General features: G+C 38.1%; 1 protein-coding gene and 1 non-coding gene across 2 annotated transcripts; one reads left to right on the top strand and one right to left on the bottom strand.

The window, feature by feature from the left end:
* Positions 1-266: 266 nt before the first annotated feature.
* Positions 267-348, bottom strand: Trnal-uag (transfer RNA leucine (anticodon UAG)). The gene has a single exon. It is a non-coding gene; the product is annotated as a tRNA-Leu (tRNA).
* Positions 349-1,845: 1,497 nt separating this feature from the next.
* On the top strand, positions 1,846-18,566 carry LOC106869208 (exocyst complex component 2). Its single transcript, XM_089338654.1, has 20 exons — positions 1,846-1,981; positions 5,331-5,462; positions 6,119-6,289; positions 7,136-7,271; positions 7,978-8,021; positions 9,190-9,259; positions 9,610-9,734; positions 10,106-10,177; positions 10,617-10,762; positions 11,824-11,905; positions 12,752-12,854; positions 13,369-13,481; positions 13,627-13,710; positions 13,816-13,857; positions 14,113-14,240; positions 14,944-14,994; positions 16,059-16,228; positions 16,862-16,983; positions 17,641-17,714; positions 18,444-18,566. The coding sequence occupies exons 2-20, from the start codon at positions 5,351-5,353 to the stop codon at positions 18,564-18,566; spliced, it is 1,968 nt and encodes a 655-aa protein (XP_089194780.1). The 5' UTR covers positions 1,846-1,981; positions 5,331-5,350.
* Positions 18,567-19,313: the final 747 nt, after the last annotated feature.

Below are 19,313 nucleotides of genomic sequence, written 5' to 3'. Positions count from 1 at the left end.
ATGGACTGACCCAGGGCTAAACAACAACAGCAGTTAGATTACAAATTTCAAAGTCTTCGGATATCATCTGAAATGTACAAAATCTCACGACCTGACGCATCGCTAAATACAAACATTAACATAACTGCTGTTCGTATACGCACATAAAAGAACTTGATTTTTCCCGTTTACGAAGGGAAATAAAATTCACGCAAATTCTTCCTTACGTCTCTGACGTTATTGTAATTTCCAAATTCAAAATAATCCGACTTAAAAAAATTATTGTTTGGCAGCGATGGGATTCGAACCCACGCCTCCGAAGAGACTGGTGCCTAAAACCAGCGCCTTAGACCACTCGGCCACGCTACCTCACAACAAAATTTGCTTTAAAAAATAGTCTAATAGTAAATACATCCTTTTTCAAAGTTTCGCTGATTGTATAAACAAACATTTGTGAAAGTGCGTGTGTTTGTATACATATGTATATATATACATTTAACGGTTGAAATTAACCTTATTAAATGCATTGGATAGTCACCATATGGAACGGCTGAATCGAAACCATAAATATTATTTGTGTTATCGAGGATCCAATGTCCAATCGATTCATAAGCAATCTTTCGATTGTTCGCTTCCATATATATATTAGAAATTTACTATATATATATAATATGTATGTGTGTATTTATAGCCATCTATTTCCTCCTCTCTCTTTCTCCCTGTGTGTGTGTGTATATATATATATATATACATATGTATGTATGTATCAACCCAACGACCAAGCCTCTGAACTATTACCCGTTCTGCTAGAAACGGCAGCCAAATACATCTTAACGTTTTCTTGAAGCACGCAGCGCACACACACACACACACATTAGATAACCTACCAAGTCTTGGATATACAAAAGTACAGGTTGTTCAAGGTTGGAACGGTCGCAAACGCAAAAGAAAATATAAACCAAGAACCAGAAATCTCACCGAAACTACGAACGTCATTCAAACAATATTTACCAAAGCATCTCTATTTACTCTCTTTTACTTGTTTCAGTCATTTGACTGAGGCCATGCTGGAGCACCGCCTTTAGTCGAACAAATCGACCCCGGGACTTATTCTTTGTAAGCCTAGTACTTATTCTATCGGTCATTAAGTTACGGGGACGTAAACACACCAGCATCGGTTGTCAAGCGATGTTGAGGAGGGGGGGGGGGGGACAAACACACACACACACATACGATGGGCTTCTTTCAGTTTCCGTCTACCAAATCCACTCACAAGGCTTTGGTCGGCCCGAGGCCATAGTAGAAGACGCTTGCCCAAGGTGCTACGCAGTGGGACTGAAACCGGAACCATGTCGTTGGGAAGCAAGCTATTTACTACACAGCCACTCCGGCGTCTTTGTTTCTATTAATTATGAAAATAATGAAGCATTTAGTAAAACAACTTTATCATCGTTAAGCTTGAATTTGGGAAATAAATTAACTTGGATGTTTTGATGTGAGGTTTTTCAGTAAAAACAAGAACTTTATATGATAAGGTCAAGGGTGGCCTCGGGCGAGATGGCGCATCTTCCATGTTCGTTACGGGTTGAATGTTCAACAGAATGTGAGTCGGGAAGATTTGACTGGTGTTTCTAGCAGATCGATCCAGACTTTCAAGTTCACCAGTAGAATGGTGGTGGTGGTGGTAGTACTTAAATAATGAGGACGGTGATGGCAGCGGCAGCAGTAGTGGTAGTAGTAGTAACATCAGTAACAGTATATTGTTGATGATGACAAGAGTTATCGAACTTGAAAATTGGAATACAAAAGAGTTCCTATGCGTAAAAAAAAAAAAAAAATAGTAGAACCACCCGAACCGTGAAAAGTGAAACGGAAGTGGAAGTAAAGTTGTCGGCGTAGAAGGGAAAAAGAAGACGTCTACTTCCTGTATGAAGGTGTGTCACTCCTCTCTCCTGATTTTGTTTGGAAACCTTCAATAATAATCCGAGAGAAGGTTTGTCAGGTTGGTATGGAACACTTATTTGAGAGCGTTGATTAATTATTAAATCGATATTTAATTATCTCTGAACCTGCTTCTAAGTATATACTCTCCTCATTAGTTCTATTTCTTAATTAATGAAAACCAATTAATATTTGTTATTGTTGTTGTCCAGCGACTTCATAGAGGCGTCTCTTGCCTTTTGGTTGTATAGCCTTCTGTCACTGTCTAGTAAAATAGCCGACCTATGTATGAATAGTATGAGCAAAAGATGTTCCGGCCGTGACCGTCCAGTCTTTTATTTTCTGAGAGCATTATTCAATTTGTCCTTGTTTTACGTTTTTCTTAACTGCTGCAGGATGTCTATTGAAAAAGGTTTGGTTGTTATTACTAACAAGTCCAACTACCGCGTAGAGGTTGACCCATAGCACCAAGTGTGTGTGTGTGTGTTTGTTAAGGAGCGATGTTTTTTAAAGTTCGTTTCGTAATCACGTAGTTTCAGGTTCAATCTCATTGCATACCACCTAGAACAATTTTTTCCCCCCGTAGCCTCGGGTTAACCAAAACTGTCTGTGTTGATATTCAGAAGACATAAACGGTTGGTAGTGGTTGGGGAGCAGAAAGACGGCGAGAGAGAGAGCTGTTCCTATTGAGAATGGTACACTTCAATTGTCATCTTGATTTGACTCCACCCAGCTGACCCTCGGGTATTTTTAATAGATTTCATTCAGTTCTAAACATTCATACCACCGCTGTACCCTGAGAATACTCCCACCCCACCTTTTCTCTACCATTCTCAGAGATTCTACAGAATTGTCAAAGGCGTTGCTTTTCTACTTCCATGCCAATGAAAAATACCACAGATCCAACATGACTTCGTCTGCGTCATCATTTTATGGTATTATCGTTTACTTTATTCAGTCATTGGACTGCGGCCATGCTGGGGCACCGCCTTGAAGCGTTTTAGTCGAATGAACGGACCCCAGTTCTTATTTTTGTAGTGGCGCGTGTGACCGCCATCTTGGGAAGTGCCATTGCGCATGTACAAGGGACTAGCCGTCAGCGGAAGTACCCGAGCACGCATGTGCAATGCAACAGGTGGATTGAAAGCAATAGCGTTCTCTCTCTTTTCTCTGTAGCAGCGGTGGCGACAGCACGTGTCTCTCAGCTCTCCACCGACATGTGGTCGAATCTTCCTTTGGTATTCTAGCGGCATGCCTATTCACCCAGGAATGAAACGGCTCTACACCAACCTAGAATAAACTATGTTCTGGTGTTACCATTATCCCTCGTGTTGTTGTATTTCTGGATTTTAATGATTAATATAAGAACTGGGGAGAGATGGCCAAGCCATCATATCTCATTCAATTCTTATAACTGGTGACCCCGACGTGATTTCAGAAAGAAAAAACAACACACAATTCATATAACTGGTGACCCCCGACGTGATAACGGAATTATCTCTCAAACAACTCGTAAAAAAAAAAAAAATGAAGCGACGACGCAAAAAAAAGAAGAACTGAGAACTGGTATTTACTATCCTTGTGCCTGGACTTTCTTCTAATGCCCTTATAGACTCTTTTCTATGCTCTGTATTACTTGCACACACATGCATCCATGTTTGTATACACATACACTTTGTGTACATGACGGCCTGCCTATTATTGTGTTTATATGTCACACTCACACAAACAGAAAAAAAAAAGCAAACACCATTGTTTTTTGTTTTTACGAACATTTTTTTTCTTTCTCTCTCTCTCCTATGCACACATGGTTCCACAATCTTTTCCGAGATTGATCTGGTTCGCGCTTATCACCAGATTCCACCATTTATCGCAACTTTTTCAGCGATTCCGCGCATATAATGTGCACACTGTCTTCTAAAACAGACAAACTCTCTCCTCGTGATTTCAGTCACCTGGACTATATTTCACAGTCATTTACCAGAGAAGCAGAACATCCCTGTTGATGCTCTCACGAGACTCCCTTTCAATTCTATTTCCTCTCTTGCAGCAATTGATTTACTTGCTATTTCGCAGGACCAAACTCTTTTGTCGACGTTAGATTTAACTTTGCCAAAATTCAACAATGGTAAATTTGCCTCTCTTCCACTCCCTTCATCGAAGGCATCGAATACGCACCGCCAGCTACCATCCCGCTTCTAATGGGATGGTTGAGCGATTTCATAGGCAACTTAAGGCTGCCTTACGTGCCTCGCCCAACCCGCAGTCTTGGGTTGAATTTCTTCAAGGTCGACGCTAATGGTCGTACAGAGATTGTGTCTGTCGACCGTCTGAAAAAAACGTACCTTGACAAACCCTCAACTTCCGTGGACGACGTGCCCGTTTTTCAAACACCGCACACACCACTGTCAACATCTTTACCAATGCATACACCACTGTCAACATCATTACCACCACACACACCACTGTCAACATCTTTACCAATGCATACACCAACATCAATACCATCACAAACACACACACCAGAAACCACTCCACCTTCGTCGTTGCGACAAAACTCAAGTGACCCTTATTGGACAGTGCATTGGCCAAAGAAACTTTCCAAAACAATATACATTTGACATTTTTTGTGCCGCCGGCATTTCATTTCTCTGTACAAACAAACATTGTTTTTCTTCCATTTCTGTGCACAGTAACGTACTAAAAGAAAATATGTTCACATTACATATTGTTTCAACCTTTGCATACACATTTGCTCACGCCAACACCTTCGTTGCAACTTTCTTTCACACAGACCCTTTATCTCTAGGTCTGGCTGAGCTTTTCATGGTGAACAGAACCTTTTTCTTACTCACATCGTGTCGGATGCAAAAGTTTTGCTTCCGTTACTGCATCCGACACAGCATTGCTTTGCAAATTTATTGAGCTTGTCATTCTTTGTTTTAACAAAACAATTTTTGCTTTTTCATTGTATAATTTTAGCCATGTTTTCTGGGTTCGGCGGCCATCTTGTTTCCGCGCCTCTACAATCTTTCCTTGTTTTGTGCTATGCACTCGGGGTGGGGGGAGACATTGTAGTGGCGCGTGTGGCCGCCATCTAGTCTTGCTCAAGGATACATTGCGATCGTGAACCGAATATCCTAACCGTTAAGCCATGCACCTTGGTCTTATATATGAAATTACAAAACAATGAAAGGTGTTAGAGAACAGCTGTTCTGTGGTCCATCCCTCACAATCTAACTTGGAAAAAAAGTTCCATGTCAGTCAATCAGAACCAACTGAGCTAGAACTCACAATTTATAGGTTCATTACTTATTTAGGTAAAACATTACCCTCTACACCATGTAAATTTCATTTCTGATTTCATGAAAACATTATTTAATGTTTATTTCTTTGCTTGTTTATTTCAGGTTTTTAAACAGTTCCAGCCATGCCCATCCCTCCACCATTGGTGACTGGTGTGTCCCCTAAGGAGGGTCCTCCTGGAACAAGGATCACAATCAGAGGTGAAAACCTGGGACATGATGCTAAAGACCTTGTTGGTAAGCCTGTTTTTAATTTTAATTGTTGTTTTTCTTATCTTGGTAATCATTCTGGAATGTTTTGGAGAATGGAAGGTTCCAGGGAATCATTCTGGTGAATAGAATCTTCTTGTCCCAGGGAACATTCATATTTCAGGGACCATTTTGGGAAATGGAATGTTCTAGGAACACTCCAGTTCCTGGAACATTTCCTTCTTTGGAAAATGGAATGCTGCAAATGAACACTGGGGTGTTCTGTAGCACTGGGGTGTTCTCATTATCTTTAACCTTGGTCACCATCGCCTCTTTCCTACCTTTGTCCCTTTAGCATTTAAAATGGCTGTATAATCTACCATATAAACTGGCCAAATAATCTGTTTTATGTTCCAATTGGCTATGTCCAGCCTCTCACACCTAACCTACATTGTCGTTCTAAAGCAAAGCATATCACATCATTGAAATCAAAGCTACAAGTTAATGTATGATGAATTCAAAACCAATGTGAATAAATAAGCATTACATTTGACAGAAATCTGAATGCTGAAAAAGGTTAATATACATACACTCCAGTCATTATCTTTTATATATACCCTTACATACCCCCTATTACACACCTCTTTACTAATTCTCCAAGACTCCCGAGTTAATTTCTAACTCCTGTTGTTTTGTATTTTCAGGTTTAAAGATTTGTGGTGTCGACTGCCTGTTATCAGCAGAATGGAAGACTTCGAGTAAAATTGTGGCTCGTACCGGCCCCGGTAAAGGAAAGGGAGAAATCATCGTAAGCACAAGAACTGGTGGTGTTGGAAGTTGTACCGTTGGCTTCCGTGGCTATTTCATTCAAATAGGTAACATGTCTGTCTTGTTTTAGACTCGCAGGAACTTTGTAGAATATGGCTGTCTTTTATGTTGGAGATGTTGTTAGACTTTGTTTTCTGTGTGTTCTTGTTGTTTTGTCCCCTGGGTCAGTCATGATTCAGCAGACTATGATCAAAGACGTTCCAGCTGTGACCATCTCGTCTTTCATTCAGACCTAACATATCTTGGACTATGTTATTCATCGTGTCCTTTGTTTTCTCTTAAGAAAGTAGAATGTGTAAGTTGCAGGAGATTTAACTGTTATTTCTAGCAGGTCAAACAACCACACTGAAACCGGTGAATTATGCGACACATTTGTTTACAGGAGATGTGTGCAAATGTCATTGTGAAGACACACACATATACATATACACATACATAAAAATAGTGCCTCAGTAATTTATTCTAACTCATGCTAGCAAAAAAAAAAAAAAAGAAATAGAAAAGCAAAAATAAAACGAATGAATGCTCTGTGTATGTCTCTGTCTCTCTCATTCTCACTCTCTCTCCCCTCCCTTTGTATATATAAATATATATATATATATATATATATATATATATGATTGATCGGTAGCCACTAAAGCTTTTTTTTATTTTCTCTCTCTGCTTATTTCTGTGTTCCTTTCTGTCAAAGAGCGTCGGCTCGAAACGTAAAATACTTTCTCACATCCCGAGCGTTAAACTAATACATCTGTTTGTTGTTTATACACCCATCTCTGTTTTTTGTTTTGTTTTTTTGTAAATTCCATAAATATATATATATATATATATATACAGGGTGGCCCAAAAGTAGGTTTACAGTTATCACATAGGTGCTTAAATTTCTTTTAAAACAGGCCCACTTCAAGAATCTGCAATCTGGATTGATGAATCTCAAACAGTTTTGTCAAATCTTGGTCGTGGTCGAGCGTCTTCTCCAATGTTAATCAAAGACAATGAAGATCCTCTTGGTCTTTCTGATGAAGGAACACAGTAAGTTAAAATTAAATATCAGAATTTCTCAGTCTTTTATGCTTGGTGATCCAGATTCCTTCCTTTTTGGAATCTCAAGAGCATCTCTCGTGTGATTTGAACTTGTGAATTCATGTTAGATTAATAAATCCAGCCAATGTGGTCTCTTGTTTTGTCAAGCATGACGTAGTCAGAGGTGGAAGGGAGGCAATTTTTTACCATTCTCAGGAATCTCCAAGACTGGCAGAAGGTAGAGATGAAATTCTTTTCAGGTCAAAGTTCTGTCTGGAATACTGGTAACAGAGTGAATCCTTCTAGAAGCACCCAAGGCTTAGCTGCTGGGCAATGGGTAATGGATTAAGTTTACCAATCAACCAACTGGAATGGTTCCTTTGACAGGCTTCCACACAGTTTCCATCTACCTAGTGCCATCCACAAGATTTTAGTTAACAACAGAAGACTTTTTCCAAGTGTAAATTATTAATTAGAATATAATAATTATTCTGTAATGTTGTTGATGTTATTGCTGTTGTTTCTGGCTGTGACTGTCATCTTTGCTTTTGATGTAAGGTGTCTTGGACTACTTTATCCAGTTTTTACATCTTTTGCTTTCTCCCTCTCTTTCTTCCCTTCTTTCCTTTCTTGTTCTCTTCTTTGTAGTTCTCCTTTTCTTTCTTTCTTTCTTCCATGATTCATAAATTTCTGTTTTTCTAAATAATTTTTCCAGACCAAAATTTAAAGAAGACGAATTGCTTGAGATGTTTCCAGAAGGTAAGTTGATGAATTTTGTTCTTTCAACTTTTCTTTTTAAAAGGATAGTAATGAACGTCGTGAGTGTACAAAGGGGGAGAGTTATTCTGTGTAGGGGGGGGGGGGGGGAGTTACTGGATGTAGAGGTGCTTTTACTACATGTAGGGTAAGTTAATGCATCTAGGGACAAGTTATTGTGTGGAGAAGGAGTTACTGCATGTAAGGATAAAATATTTAATCTAATTATCATTAAATGTAATACCATACTGCCATACACACACACATATGTATATATGTTTACTCGTATTTTGTTACTTACAGTAATAAGCTGGTGGATTCCCATGCAGCTTTTATATTTTTAACACTGTGGACCCTGCCCAATGGTATCTGCCCAAGTGTCGAAACCATAATGATATCTGTTTGAGCAGCTGATGATGGGAATAGATTTGTTATGCATCAACTGTGAATTTCTTATCTCTTAGTCTCATTGTCCTGGGTTGTCCTTTATTCTTGTAAAGTGGAAAGTGTTTGTGGAATCATAGTTTGTGGGGATCACTTTGGCATCATTTGTTTTTTTTCATAGGTAACTTAGTTAGGCTTAGATATTGGTGTCTAGTTTTGTGAGGTTCTGTGGCATATATAATATAAATAATATATATATATATATATATATGCATATATACACAGATACATGTACATGCCTACATATATATGTATATATACATGCATATATAGGTACAGGACGTCAAAAAAACATGAACAAAATGAGAAACGAGAACATAAAAAGCAAAAGCATGGAAAACGAACTTTTTTTCGAACAGTGAAAGAAACAAATAGAGAAACGAGACAGGCAACATAAAGAACAATCCCTTCATCAGTTGTCTCCTGTGTTATCTACTCCGCGTTTCGAACGTTGGGACAAGATGCGACTTCATTAAAACAGTCCTTTCTGCAAAGCAAATTAAATAAAATTTTGGATTTTTTGTGGAGTGTTAAAGTGGTAACAAAAACAGGACAGTAAGAATAAAGCAGTAAAAACAAACAGTGAGGGTTGTTAAGCCATAATGAGATAAAGTGGTGAACGCTGGAAAAATGACCATACATATGTGTGTGTGTGTGTGTGTGTGTGTATTTGTCTTGTCTTTGTTTCATTGTGGACTTCATCTTTTCTTTCCAACATTTCTTCTAGCTTCTGGTAAAATGTCTTTGGAGAATTTTTCACCAGCTTGGTATCTCTTGGAGAACCATCACTCTACAAGGTAAGAGAAATTCTTTTATTTTTACATTGCATTTTTGTGTTACTCGGAGAACACCCAAAAAGGAGCTTTGATAAACCTTCTAGAAATAGCAACCAAATCTCTCTCAAATCATATCTCCCATTTCAAGGACAGGTCACATAATGTAGCTCTTGACATCTCTAATAATGTAGGATGGTCATGGCTTCAATGCTTTTGATTAGGTTTGACCTCCTGTCTTTTAGCAATATCTAGATGTACCTTATGTTATGAGTCCTCCTCTGTTTCTAAGATGTAAAAGGGTACATATATATATCAACACACACACACACATATACATACATGCTTGCTCAAAACCTATTTGTTCTTTTCAGTTTTGATGACTTGAAAGCTGGCCTTGGTTACATGAAGCGGAAAGCAGCCCAGAGATCTGAAGGACCAATTGCATTTATGAAGTCAAATTTATCCTCAACTATCGATTGCTTGTCAAGTTTATCAGGTATGACATTAATTTATTGATGCACTCAACCAGAGCATTCGACAAAATCCCTTGCAATATGTTAGCTACGACCCTTTACTTCAAATGCTGCCCGTGCCAACGTTACCTTTCATCTCCTACCCACTGACTTTCTTTATATTCTGTATATGCCTCATGAAATATTTCTTCATTCATTGGATTCACTGGATTCCAACAACATAGGGACGCTACATTAATCTCCTACATGTTGGTTTACTATTTCGTTTGTGGCATGGTCCACTAAAGGAGCTTCTTTGTGATTACCACTGGATTATTTAGATCCATGTATTGTGCATTACACACAACACACACATGTACACATATATATATGGTTTAATTTCTATTGTTTTCAGCTATGAATAGAATGTTTGCTACTGATGATATTCGTGGTGACTGTATGAATTCATATGCTGTTCTCTTGATGCGTAAGTACCGTTTCCATTTCACCAACAATATCTTAGTCTTTTAAGGCAGCGAGCTGGCAGAAACATTAGCATGCTGGGCGAAATGCTTAGCGGTATTTCATCTGTCTTTACTTTCTGAGTTCAAATTCTGCCGAGGTTGAATTTACCTTTCATCCTTTTTAGGGTCGATAAATTAAGTACCAGTTACATACTGGGGTCAATCTAATCGCCTCCCCCAACCCCCCCCAAAATTTCGGGCCTTGTGCCTAGAATAGAAAAGAATATCTTAGTCTTTTATTTATTTATTTATATATTCAAATAAATAACCAAAATATCAACAAATCAATTACTTTTAATTTCAGTTTCATTTATCTAATTTTTATTTTTGTTTATATTTATTTTAAAATTTTCTTTTCACTCTAATTAATAAACTTAATTAATTACTTTTTTTTATTTTCAGAGGCTAAGTCATGTGCTGATGGCTTGTTCCAAGAAGTTCTCGGTCGCAAGGATAAAGCAGATTCCACACGCAATGCTCTCAGTGTTTTACACAGATTCAAATTCCTATTCTACCTTCCTCTTAATATTGAACGCAATATACAAAGGGTAAGTGTGTGTGTCATAATTATCATCATTTAACATCTTCTTTTCCATGCTTGCATGGGTTAGATGGAATTTGTTGAGGCAGACTTTTCTAAAGCTAGATGCCCTTCCTGTCACCAACTTTCCCTGTTTTCAAGTAAGGTGATATATCCCATCGCTCGACATGTTTTCTACAGAAGTCTTCCTGACCATATGGTTTCAGGCTCACTTGCACTGTGTAACACTTTGGGCAAGTTTTTTTCTACTATAGCTCCAAGCCTGACCAAAGCCCTGTGAGATTATTTAGTGGATGGAAACTGAAAGAAGCCCATTGTGTGAGTGAGAGAGAAAGGGAGTATGTGTTTGTGTGTATCTTTGTCTTGACATCATGTGATGGTTGTAAAAAAGCAATGTCGATTATTTCCAGTCTTCTACGGGAAACCACCTCTGGCCATGGGGAAATATTACTTTGCTTGGAAACAGGTCAGGGTTGGCTGCAGGAAGAGTATCTTGGTCATAGAATGCCTGCTTCAACCATTTCTATCTGAGCCCTGCAAACGTGGATAAGTGAGGATGATAAGTACACAGTTGTGAATATGTATGTTATATGTATATATATATATATATATATCATAATGAACTTGCATGGCCTAGGGTTTTGGATGTTGGGCTCATGACCATACAGTTTTGGGTGATGTGTCGTGTTCTTGGGCAAAGCACTTCATTTTCTGTTGCATTAGAGTGCAGAACCAGCTGAGGGAAGGTGTCTATGTTTGCACAATTGATTACACAAGCACCTAAAACAATTAGTGAAAGTATGATACATGCTAGCAGCAGTTCATATTTGCTTGCAAATGGCAACTATCATCATCGTAACATCATCCACACTTATATATATATATGTATGTATGTATATATATATATATATATGCATACGCATGCATACATATCTGTATGTGTATGCATGTCTGATGATGATTCAGATGAAGCTGACAGTCACTGCCCTCTGAACTTTTATCTTGAACACCTGAATTATGATCTCTTAATTAACAGCTTAATTAAACAATGTAATTATCTTCTTTCAGGGAGACTACAATCTAGTCATTAATGATTTTGTTCGAGCAAGATCACTGTTTGCTGATACACAGGTGCAAATATTTAAGAAAGGTAAACTCTCATTTTTCTTTATTTACTGATTGCTTTGTTTACTCCCTTCCGTATTTTTTACACTCTCATAACTTGGCCAAGTTGACCAATATATTCAGAAGAGATATAAGAATATCAACATATTAAATGTGATTGTGTGTGTAGGCATGGCTGTGTGGTAAGAAGTTTGCTTCCTGACTGCATAGTTCAAGGTTCAGTCCCACTGTGTTGCACCTTGGGCAAGTGTCTTCTACTATAGCCTCGGGCCGACCAAAGCCTTGTGAGTGGATTTAGTAGATGGAAACTGAAAGAAGCCTATCGTATAAATGTGTGTGTGTCTTTGTGTCTGTGTTTGATACCTCACTACTGCTTCACAACCAGTGTTGGTTTGTTTATGTCGCCATAACCTTGCAATTCAGCAAAAGGAACTGATAAAGTACCAGGCGAAAAATGAATTACTGGGGTTGATTCATTCAACTAAAAACTCTTCAAAGTGGTACTCCAGCATGGTCACAGCCTAATAACTGAAACAAGAAAAAAAGTAAAAGATACACACACACATACACAAATATACATGTACACACACTCACACACACTCAGTTTATGATGAATCCCTGAAGGGGATGAAAGTACTCAATAAATAGCATTTATCCAAATTCTGACTGCCTTCTTCATTTAATAATATAATATACTCTTATACATATCTCTATTTATTATGTAAATACTTTTTATATCTCACTCTGTTGCACCTTGAGTGTCCAGGCATTTAATCATTATATATTGTGATGTGTGTATATAGTATTATATATATTATATGTATATATTATGTGTGTATATAATACGACTTGTAACGCTTCTTCTCGGCAGTCTATAAAGAAGTCGAGGAACAAATAAACCTGTTCCGGAAGATGTTACATAACAAACTCCTGGAACTTCCAAACTCTTTGGAGGAACAAAAGAAACTAATACGGTAAGAATTCTTGTTGTGTGTGTGTGTGTGTGAGAGAGATTGTGTTCTGAGTTTAAATCTCACTGAGGTCATCATTACCTTTCATTGCCAACCACTTTACAGAGTGTATTGGGTGCATTTTACGTGGCACCAGCACATATAATGATTATAAATATATTTATAATCATTTCATCATTTTATGTCTGTTTTTCCATGTTAGCATGGGTTAGATGCATATATAGTTGACTGCACCTCCACATTGTAACTATTTACAAATAGATGAATGAGGTCTTGTTCTACAACTGGATGCCCTTCCTGATGCTAACCCTTACCTCCTTTTTCAAGTGAGGTATTGCCTATTCTACATGACTTCAAAGGCTTGAAGTTCCTGGATGATTGGTTGAGAGGACAATGGCTTATCCAACCAACTCATACCAGCATGGCAAATGGATGTTAAAGGAGGAGGAGCCTGATGTTGTCTTTTCCCTAGTTTTGATAAATTGTTTGTCAATGTCTGTGTATGTTTCCCCTGTAGATACCTGGTGAGTCTTGAATCCGGAGGTGAACCTGCCTGGGAATGTCTCAACAACCAACAGAATTGGTTGATGACCATGTTGTCTCATTGTCGCAATGAACATATTATAGAAGGTAGTTCAGCATTTATCTTTCCTATCATCCATCATCATCATTAATTTCGATTTTTTGCATTTTGCGGTAAATGTGATGACGAAAATAATTGTTTGATAGTAAATTTTAACTTGTTTTTTAAAAAATTTGTTTTTCTTGGAAAAAGGTAAAAAACTGAAAAAAGAAGATTGTACGATTGAAAGGAAGCAGACTACACCAATGTCTCCACACCAGACTGGTTATGGTCGCAGTAAGTTCTTTCTTTTAGTCTTTTATTTCAGATAAACCAATTCTTACCCTTCCTCAGATGAGCCTTTTTGTGACTGTCATATTTTTCAATATTTTTTCTTGCCAGATAAATCCAGCAATCTTACTTCAGTACAGGACCAGTCAACAAGTGAGTTAATTAATTGAATTCTTTGGTTAATGGTTTGGGTGGTGGTGGTGAGATCTAATGTGGAGATTCTCAGAATTATCGATACTTTAGCCAGACATTACAATTTAAAAGGGTAGTAACACTCTTATCCACCAGGCCACTGACATTAGTTTGTCTCTTGGAGAATGTAAATACTAAAACGAGATTGATTGTTTGGAAAAATTATTATCTTGCTTTGAACTTATTTAAAAATAATTTTAAAATAATTTGTTGCAGCCACTCGCTTCAAGACACCACAGAAAGTTATGTTCATTGAAGAACTCAATGATATTGTCACTGAGAATTTTCCTGATTTTTGGAAACTAGGACATGCATATTTTGCCGGCAGTCTCATTCATAAAGAAGTAAGTGTTTTACTCAGAATATTTTTCTGGATTTTGTTTTGATGTTCAGTAACCCCTGATCAGCTTTACTTTGGGGTATACAAGCATTTAGGAGCACCCCTAGGGATCAGTTTCACTTACAATTGCTTAGAATTGTCCCTATTGACAGTTTTACTTACAAATGTCTAGAATTACTCCTAGAGATTGGTTTTACTTCTGGATATACAAATGTTTAGAAGTACCTTTATAAACCCATCACTCTTTATTGTATGATTGATGTTGTAGTTGTGACTCTCTGGTATTCAGAGCAAGGCATGCTGTTTGGAGATTTGATGACGACGGTTTTAGTCAGCAAGAATGATGACAGGACTCTGTCATAATTTTGTTTGTGTTGGGGTTCCTTGAGACATGTAATTTATTTTAAGGGTTACGCAAGGGTTTATATATATATATATATATATATATATATATACATTGGAATGTTTTGACTATATAAGTATATTCAGCCTAGCTATTGAAAAGAATAAATGTTTAGATTTTTCCAGTGCCCTGAACATGCCAAGTGGCTGTGCAAGCTACTCCACTGGTCTGTTAGTAGTAGTAGTGGTGGTGATACCAAAAGTAGTAGTAGTGATGGTAATAGTTTTTGTGTCATTGTTATTTCACTTTAACCTGTCTTTGTGATGTTATATTAATTGGACATTTTGCAATCGTTCTGCTTCAGACGGGAGACAAATCATTCAAAATTGACTCAAACAAACATTTACAGTTCAAGGTAAAGACTTCTTATTTAAATATATCAGTAGACTTACCTACATCTCTCTCTCTCTCTCTCTCTCTTTCTCTCTCTCTCTCTCTCTCTCTCTCTCTCTCTCTCTCATATATATATATATATACACTCACACACCTGTATAATTGTAGATATATATTCTTTTACTGCTTTTACTTGTTTCATTGCCAGAGCAGCTGTCTGGCTTCCGTGCCAGTGGCATGTAAATGGCACCCTTTGAGCGTGATCGTTACCAGTGCTGCCTTACTGGCACTTGTGTTGGTGGCACGTGAAAAAAACATTCGAGCGAGGTCGTTGCCAGTGCCGCTGGACTGGCTCCTGTGCAGGTGGCACGTAAAAAACACCATTTTGAGCTTGGCCGTTGCCAGTACCGCCTGACTGGCCCTCGTGCCGGTGGCACGTAAAAAGCACCCACTACACTCTTGGAGTGGTTGGCATAAGAGGTAGACCCAAACTGTATGGAACTCAGTTGTGTGCATGCATGCATGTACGGATGAATGAAGCATGAAGATCATTCCCAAGTCATACAGACTTGTAAGGGCCAGTTTACCAGTTCCTGTGGTGTATGAATTCATCTCCTGGATGGGACACCGGTCTGTTGCAGGCTTTCTCCTCTTTGCCAGCTGAGTGGACTGGAGCAGCGTGGAATGAAGTGTTTTGCTCAAGAACACAACGCATCACTCGCTCCAGGATTTGAAACCACAATCTTACAATCAAGAGTCCAATACCCTAACCACTAAGCCATGTGCCGCCAACATCTGTGTGTACATCTGTCTATATGTATATTTTCTTCCGCATCCTTGCAATGAAAAATATTGAGCTGCAAATGATGTTGGCAAGCATTACGATCAGTTCTTTGCTAACGAGCCATCCTGACGAGTGAAATAAAACCTTCCTTCTTTGTAAAACTGGCAAGGAGCACATCTGGTTGTCAAACAGTGCCTCAATAACATATCCATCCAACCCATGCTAACATGGAAATACAGATGTAGAACAGACAAATATATATTTATTATATTTATTTGCTTATATGATTATTTTTCTCACAGCAAATGGTGTCGGATGTCATAACATTCTTTGCCAATCTGGTCCGTGCTGCGTTCTTACCGGAGTCTCTGGAAAATCTACCGAGAGAAGAACGGGAAAAATATGGAATCTGGCCAGAAAACAAGCAGGAGATCCCTTTTGCCTGGCTGCCACACTGTGTTCGATGTGTTCGGTAAATATTTAAACCTGTTAATAATATCTAATTGATAATTACTAGAATCTCTATGGTGGTATAACCCTGGGTCAGCCCTGATCCAGCAAACCTTTGATTGTTACTGTAACCATTTAGCCCTGATCTATGGTTGTTGTTGTTGTTTAGCCACAGGTCAGTGGCGATTGAGCTGAGCTATGATCAGTGGTATTCCAGCCTTAACCAACTTGTCTGCTGTTTTCCAGTCACAGTGTATCTAGGACTACATTATGCTCCGCATGTTTAAGACAGTGGTTTTAAGGATATTCGATGGCTGTTTCTATCAGATTAAATGACTGCGTAGAGATTCCTTAGTAGGCTCATCACTTAATTGATGGTGTTGTTGGTGGTAGTGGTGGTGGCTATGGCTGAGTTGGTCGGATGCCTAAGTCTGAACAGAGCTGATCTGGGGATCTACACAACAAAAACAATCATCATCATTACCATCATCACCACCACCACCATCATCACCATTATCATCCTCACCACCACCACCTGTATCATCATCTCCACCATTATCACCATGACTACTACCAACTGCATTATCATCATCATCTAAACAATTCAATACTTCGCAAATGCGTTCTCTATATTCTTCTTCCATTTCCCCTTCAGTTCCTGCGTTTCATCCCTCACCAATCTTGATTTGCCGACTGATTCTACGGATCTGATCCAAGAACTGGCATTCGATATGCGAACCCACTGCATGTTTACATTACTGAAACAGGCCATCACAGGTGAGTGCTGGAGAGCTCCTCCTTTTTTTAGTATAAAATTTACAGAAATTAGAGAGAAATTCTTCAAGAAATAGCAGGAAAAAAAAAAAGAAAATAAAGTAAAACTAGGGAAAGTGGGTGGGCAAGAACTGTGGCCAGAAAAAAGGGCAACAGAGGATTGAAAAGAACAATGGAATGGATTCCACCAGAGGGGACTGAGATGGAGGTGGAATGTCTCCTTAGCTGGTAGGATCAGATTTATGTCAAAAGAGTAATGACCAACTAGATTGCTATCCAGGTAATATCATCCGTAGAAGAAAGGATATCATAATAGATGTTGTCAGTGGTGGACTGGGTCTAAAAATATTGGTTGCCAGGAGACTAAGGGGGCCCACCCACAGTTGATTGAGGGGTGGTATTGATGAATACATGAGGGTGATGATGATGGGGTGGAGGTACAAGAATGGTAACAGACAGGGAGAGGCTTGAAGAAGGGTGTGTCCAGCAATGGACTGTTGTGTGTTAAAGGAATCAAAGAAATCAATTGAAACCCTTGGAGATGGTATTCCAGCATGGCCACAGTCCATTGGTTGGAACCAATGAAAGAATAAAAGAACCATTGTGTTGTTTTTGGTATGTTTTGTTTATATTTTTTCAAAGTATTTTTATTATTTTTAGATGTGGAATGTCTACACACCAAAGAAACATGGAATGTTGAAGCTGACGATGAATATGGCGGCACAACCCAGCTTGTAAGTAGAGGATTTGCAGAGTATTATGGAATAGTGTAGAGTATTCTAGTACTGTAGAGAATTACTGAATATTGTAGAGAAGTGTTTCTCAACCAGGGTTCCCTGGAACCCTAGGGTTCCGCAAAAGGTTCCTTGGGGTTCCATGAGAAAGAGTGAGATAAGTTAGTGCTAATTTCATGATCGTAATATTACTATACATGTGCAACATATTATTGTTTAGTGTAATATTGTAATATAGACATCATCCTAGCTAACTTATGTTATCAAAAAAATATAGCAACCATATATATATATATATATGATATTTACCATGTGAACTAGGATGAAAAAAATATGAGAAAGATATGGTATATAATTTTTTTGTGCGGGGTTTCCTTGAGACATGTAATTTATTTTAAGAGTTACACAAGGGTAAAAAGGTTTAGAAACACTGCTGCAGAGTATTGTAGAAAATTGTAAGGTATCATAGAAAATTGTGTTGTACTGTGAGTATAGTAAAATATTGTAGGAACATATTCTGAAATGGGGAAATGTGATAATGCTGTATACAGTACTATGGAATAAATGTATAGATTTTTAATCAACACTGTATGTATAGACAAGTGTAAATATGATGTCTTTGTGGACAGAAAAAGAGAGATCAGCTGAACTCAGTCTGGTTTCAATTCCAGCCACCATTATTTGTTAATTCTGTCTAAACTAATCCATTGTCTCCTGTTTCAATTCCAGCCGGCGTTATTTGAAAATATTGTCAATGAAACAATTCAACATTTACATGAAGTTGTTATCCAGAACAGAACCGGGGAATATGAGGTAAATATTGTTGTTGTAGAAGAGGGTGTGAAAGTGTAGATAGTCATCATCATCATCATCATGTAGCATTCCCTTTTCCAAGCTTCCATGGGTCAGATAGTTTTATTGAGGCAAAGATTATCATTTTTTAATAAGAAATATTTAAAATTTAATGATGATATTTAACGAAATTGATAAAGAACCATACAAATTCAGTCATATTGTTATATAATATATTTATTTCTTTATTGCCCACAGTGGGGACAAACAAGGACAGACAAAGGGATTAAGTCGATTACATTGACCCCAGTGCGTAACTGGTACTTATTTAATTGACCCCGAAAGGTTGAAAGGCAAAGTTGACCTAGGCGAAATTTGAACTCAGAACGTAACGGCAGCTGAAATGCTACTAAGCATTTCGCCAGGTGTCCTAACGGTTCTACCAGCTTGCCGCCCCTGATATATAATATATTTAATGTGAATCATCATCATCGTTTAACGTCTGCTTTGAAATATGTGTTAAGTGAATACTAGTTAATAGTGCTTCAATATTTTGCTGGAAAATCAATGCATTTTAACCTAAAACTACAGCATCCTTCCCTAATTCAGCATCCATAATACTCAAAATCATTTCAGATGCTTGTTAATCTCTTGGATAGCCACATATATCCCCCCCCCCACCTCATGGGTCACTATTGACCACTTTGCTAGGCCATTGTATATCTAGGACTACATCATCTAACATTTTCCTCTCTTTTTAAGATGTGTAATTTGAGAAAAATTTAGCTGTTTTTGTCCATGCTGGTG

This window comes from Octopus bimaculoides, chromosome 20 (genome assembly GCF_046866305.1).
Source record: "Octopus bimaculoides isolate indiv1 chromosome 20, ASM4686630v1, whole genome shotgun sequence".
Taxonomy (NCBI): Eukaryota; Metazoa; Mollusca; class Cephalopoda; order Octopoda; family Octopodidae; genus Octopus; species Octopus bimaculoides.
This window is presented reverse-complemented; position numbering and strand designations above follow the sequence as displayed.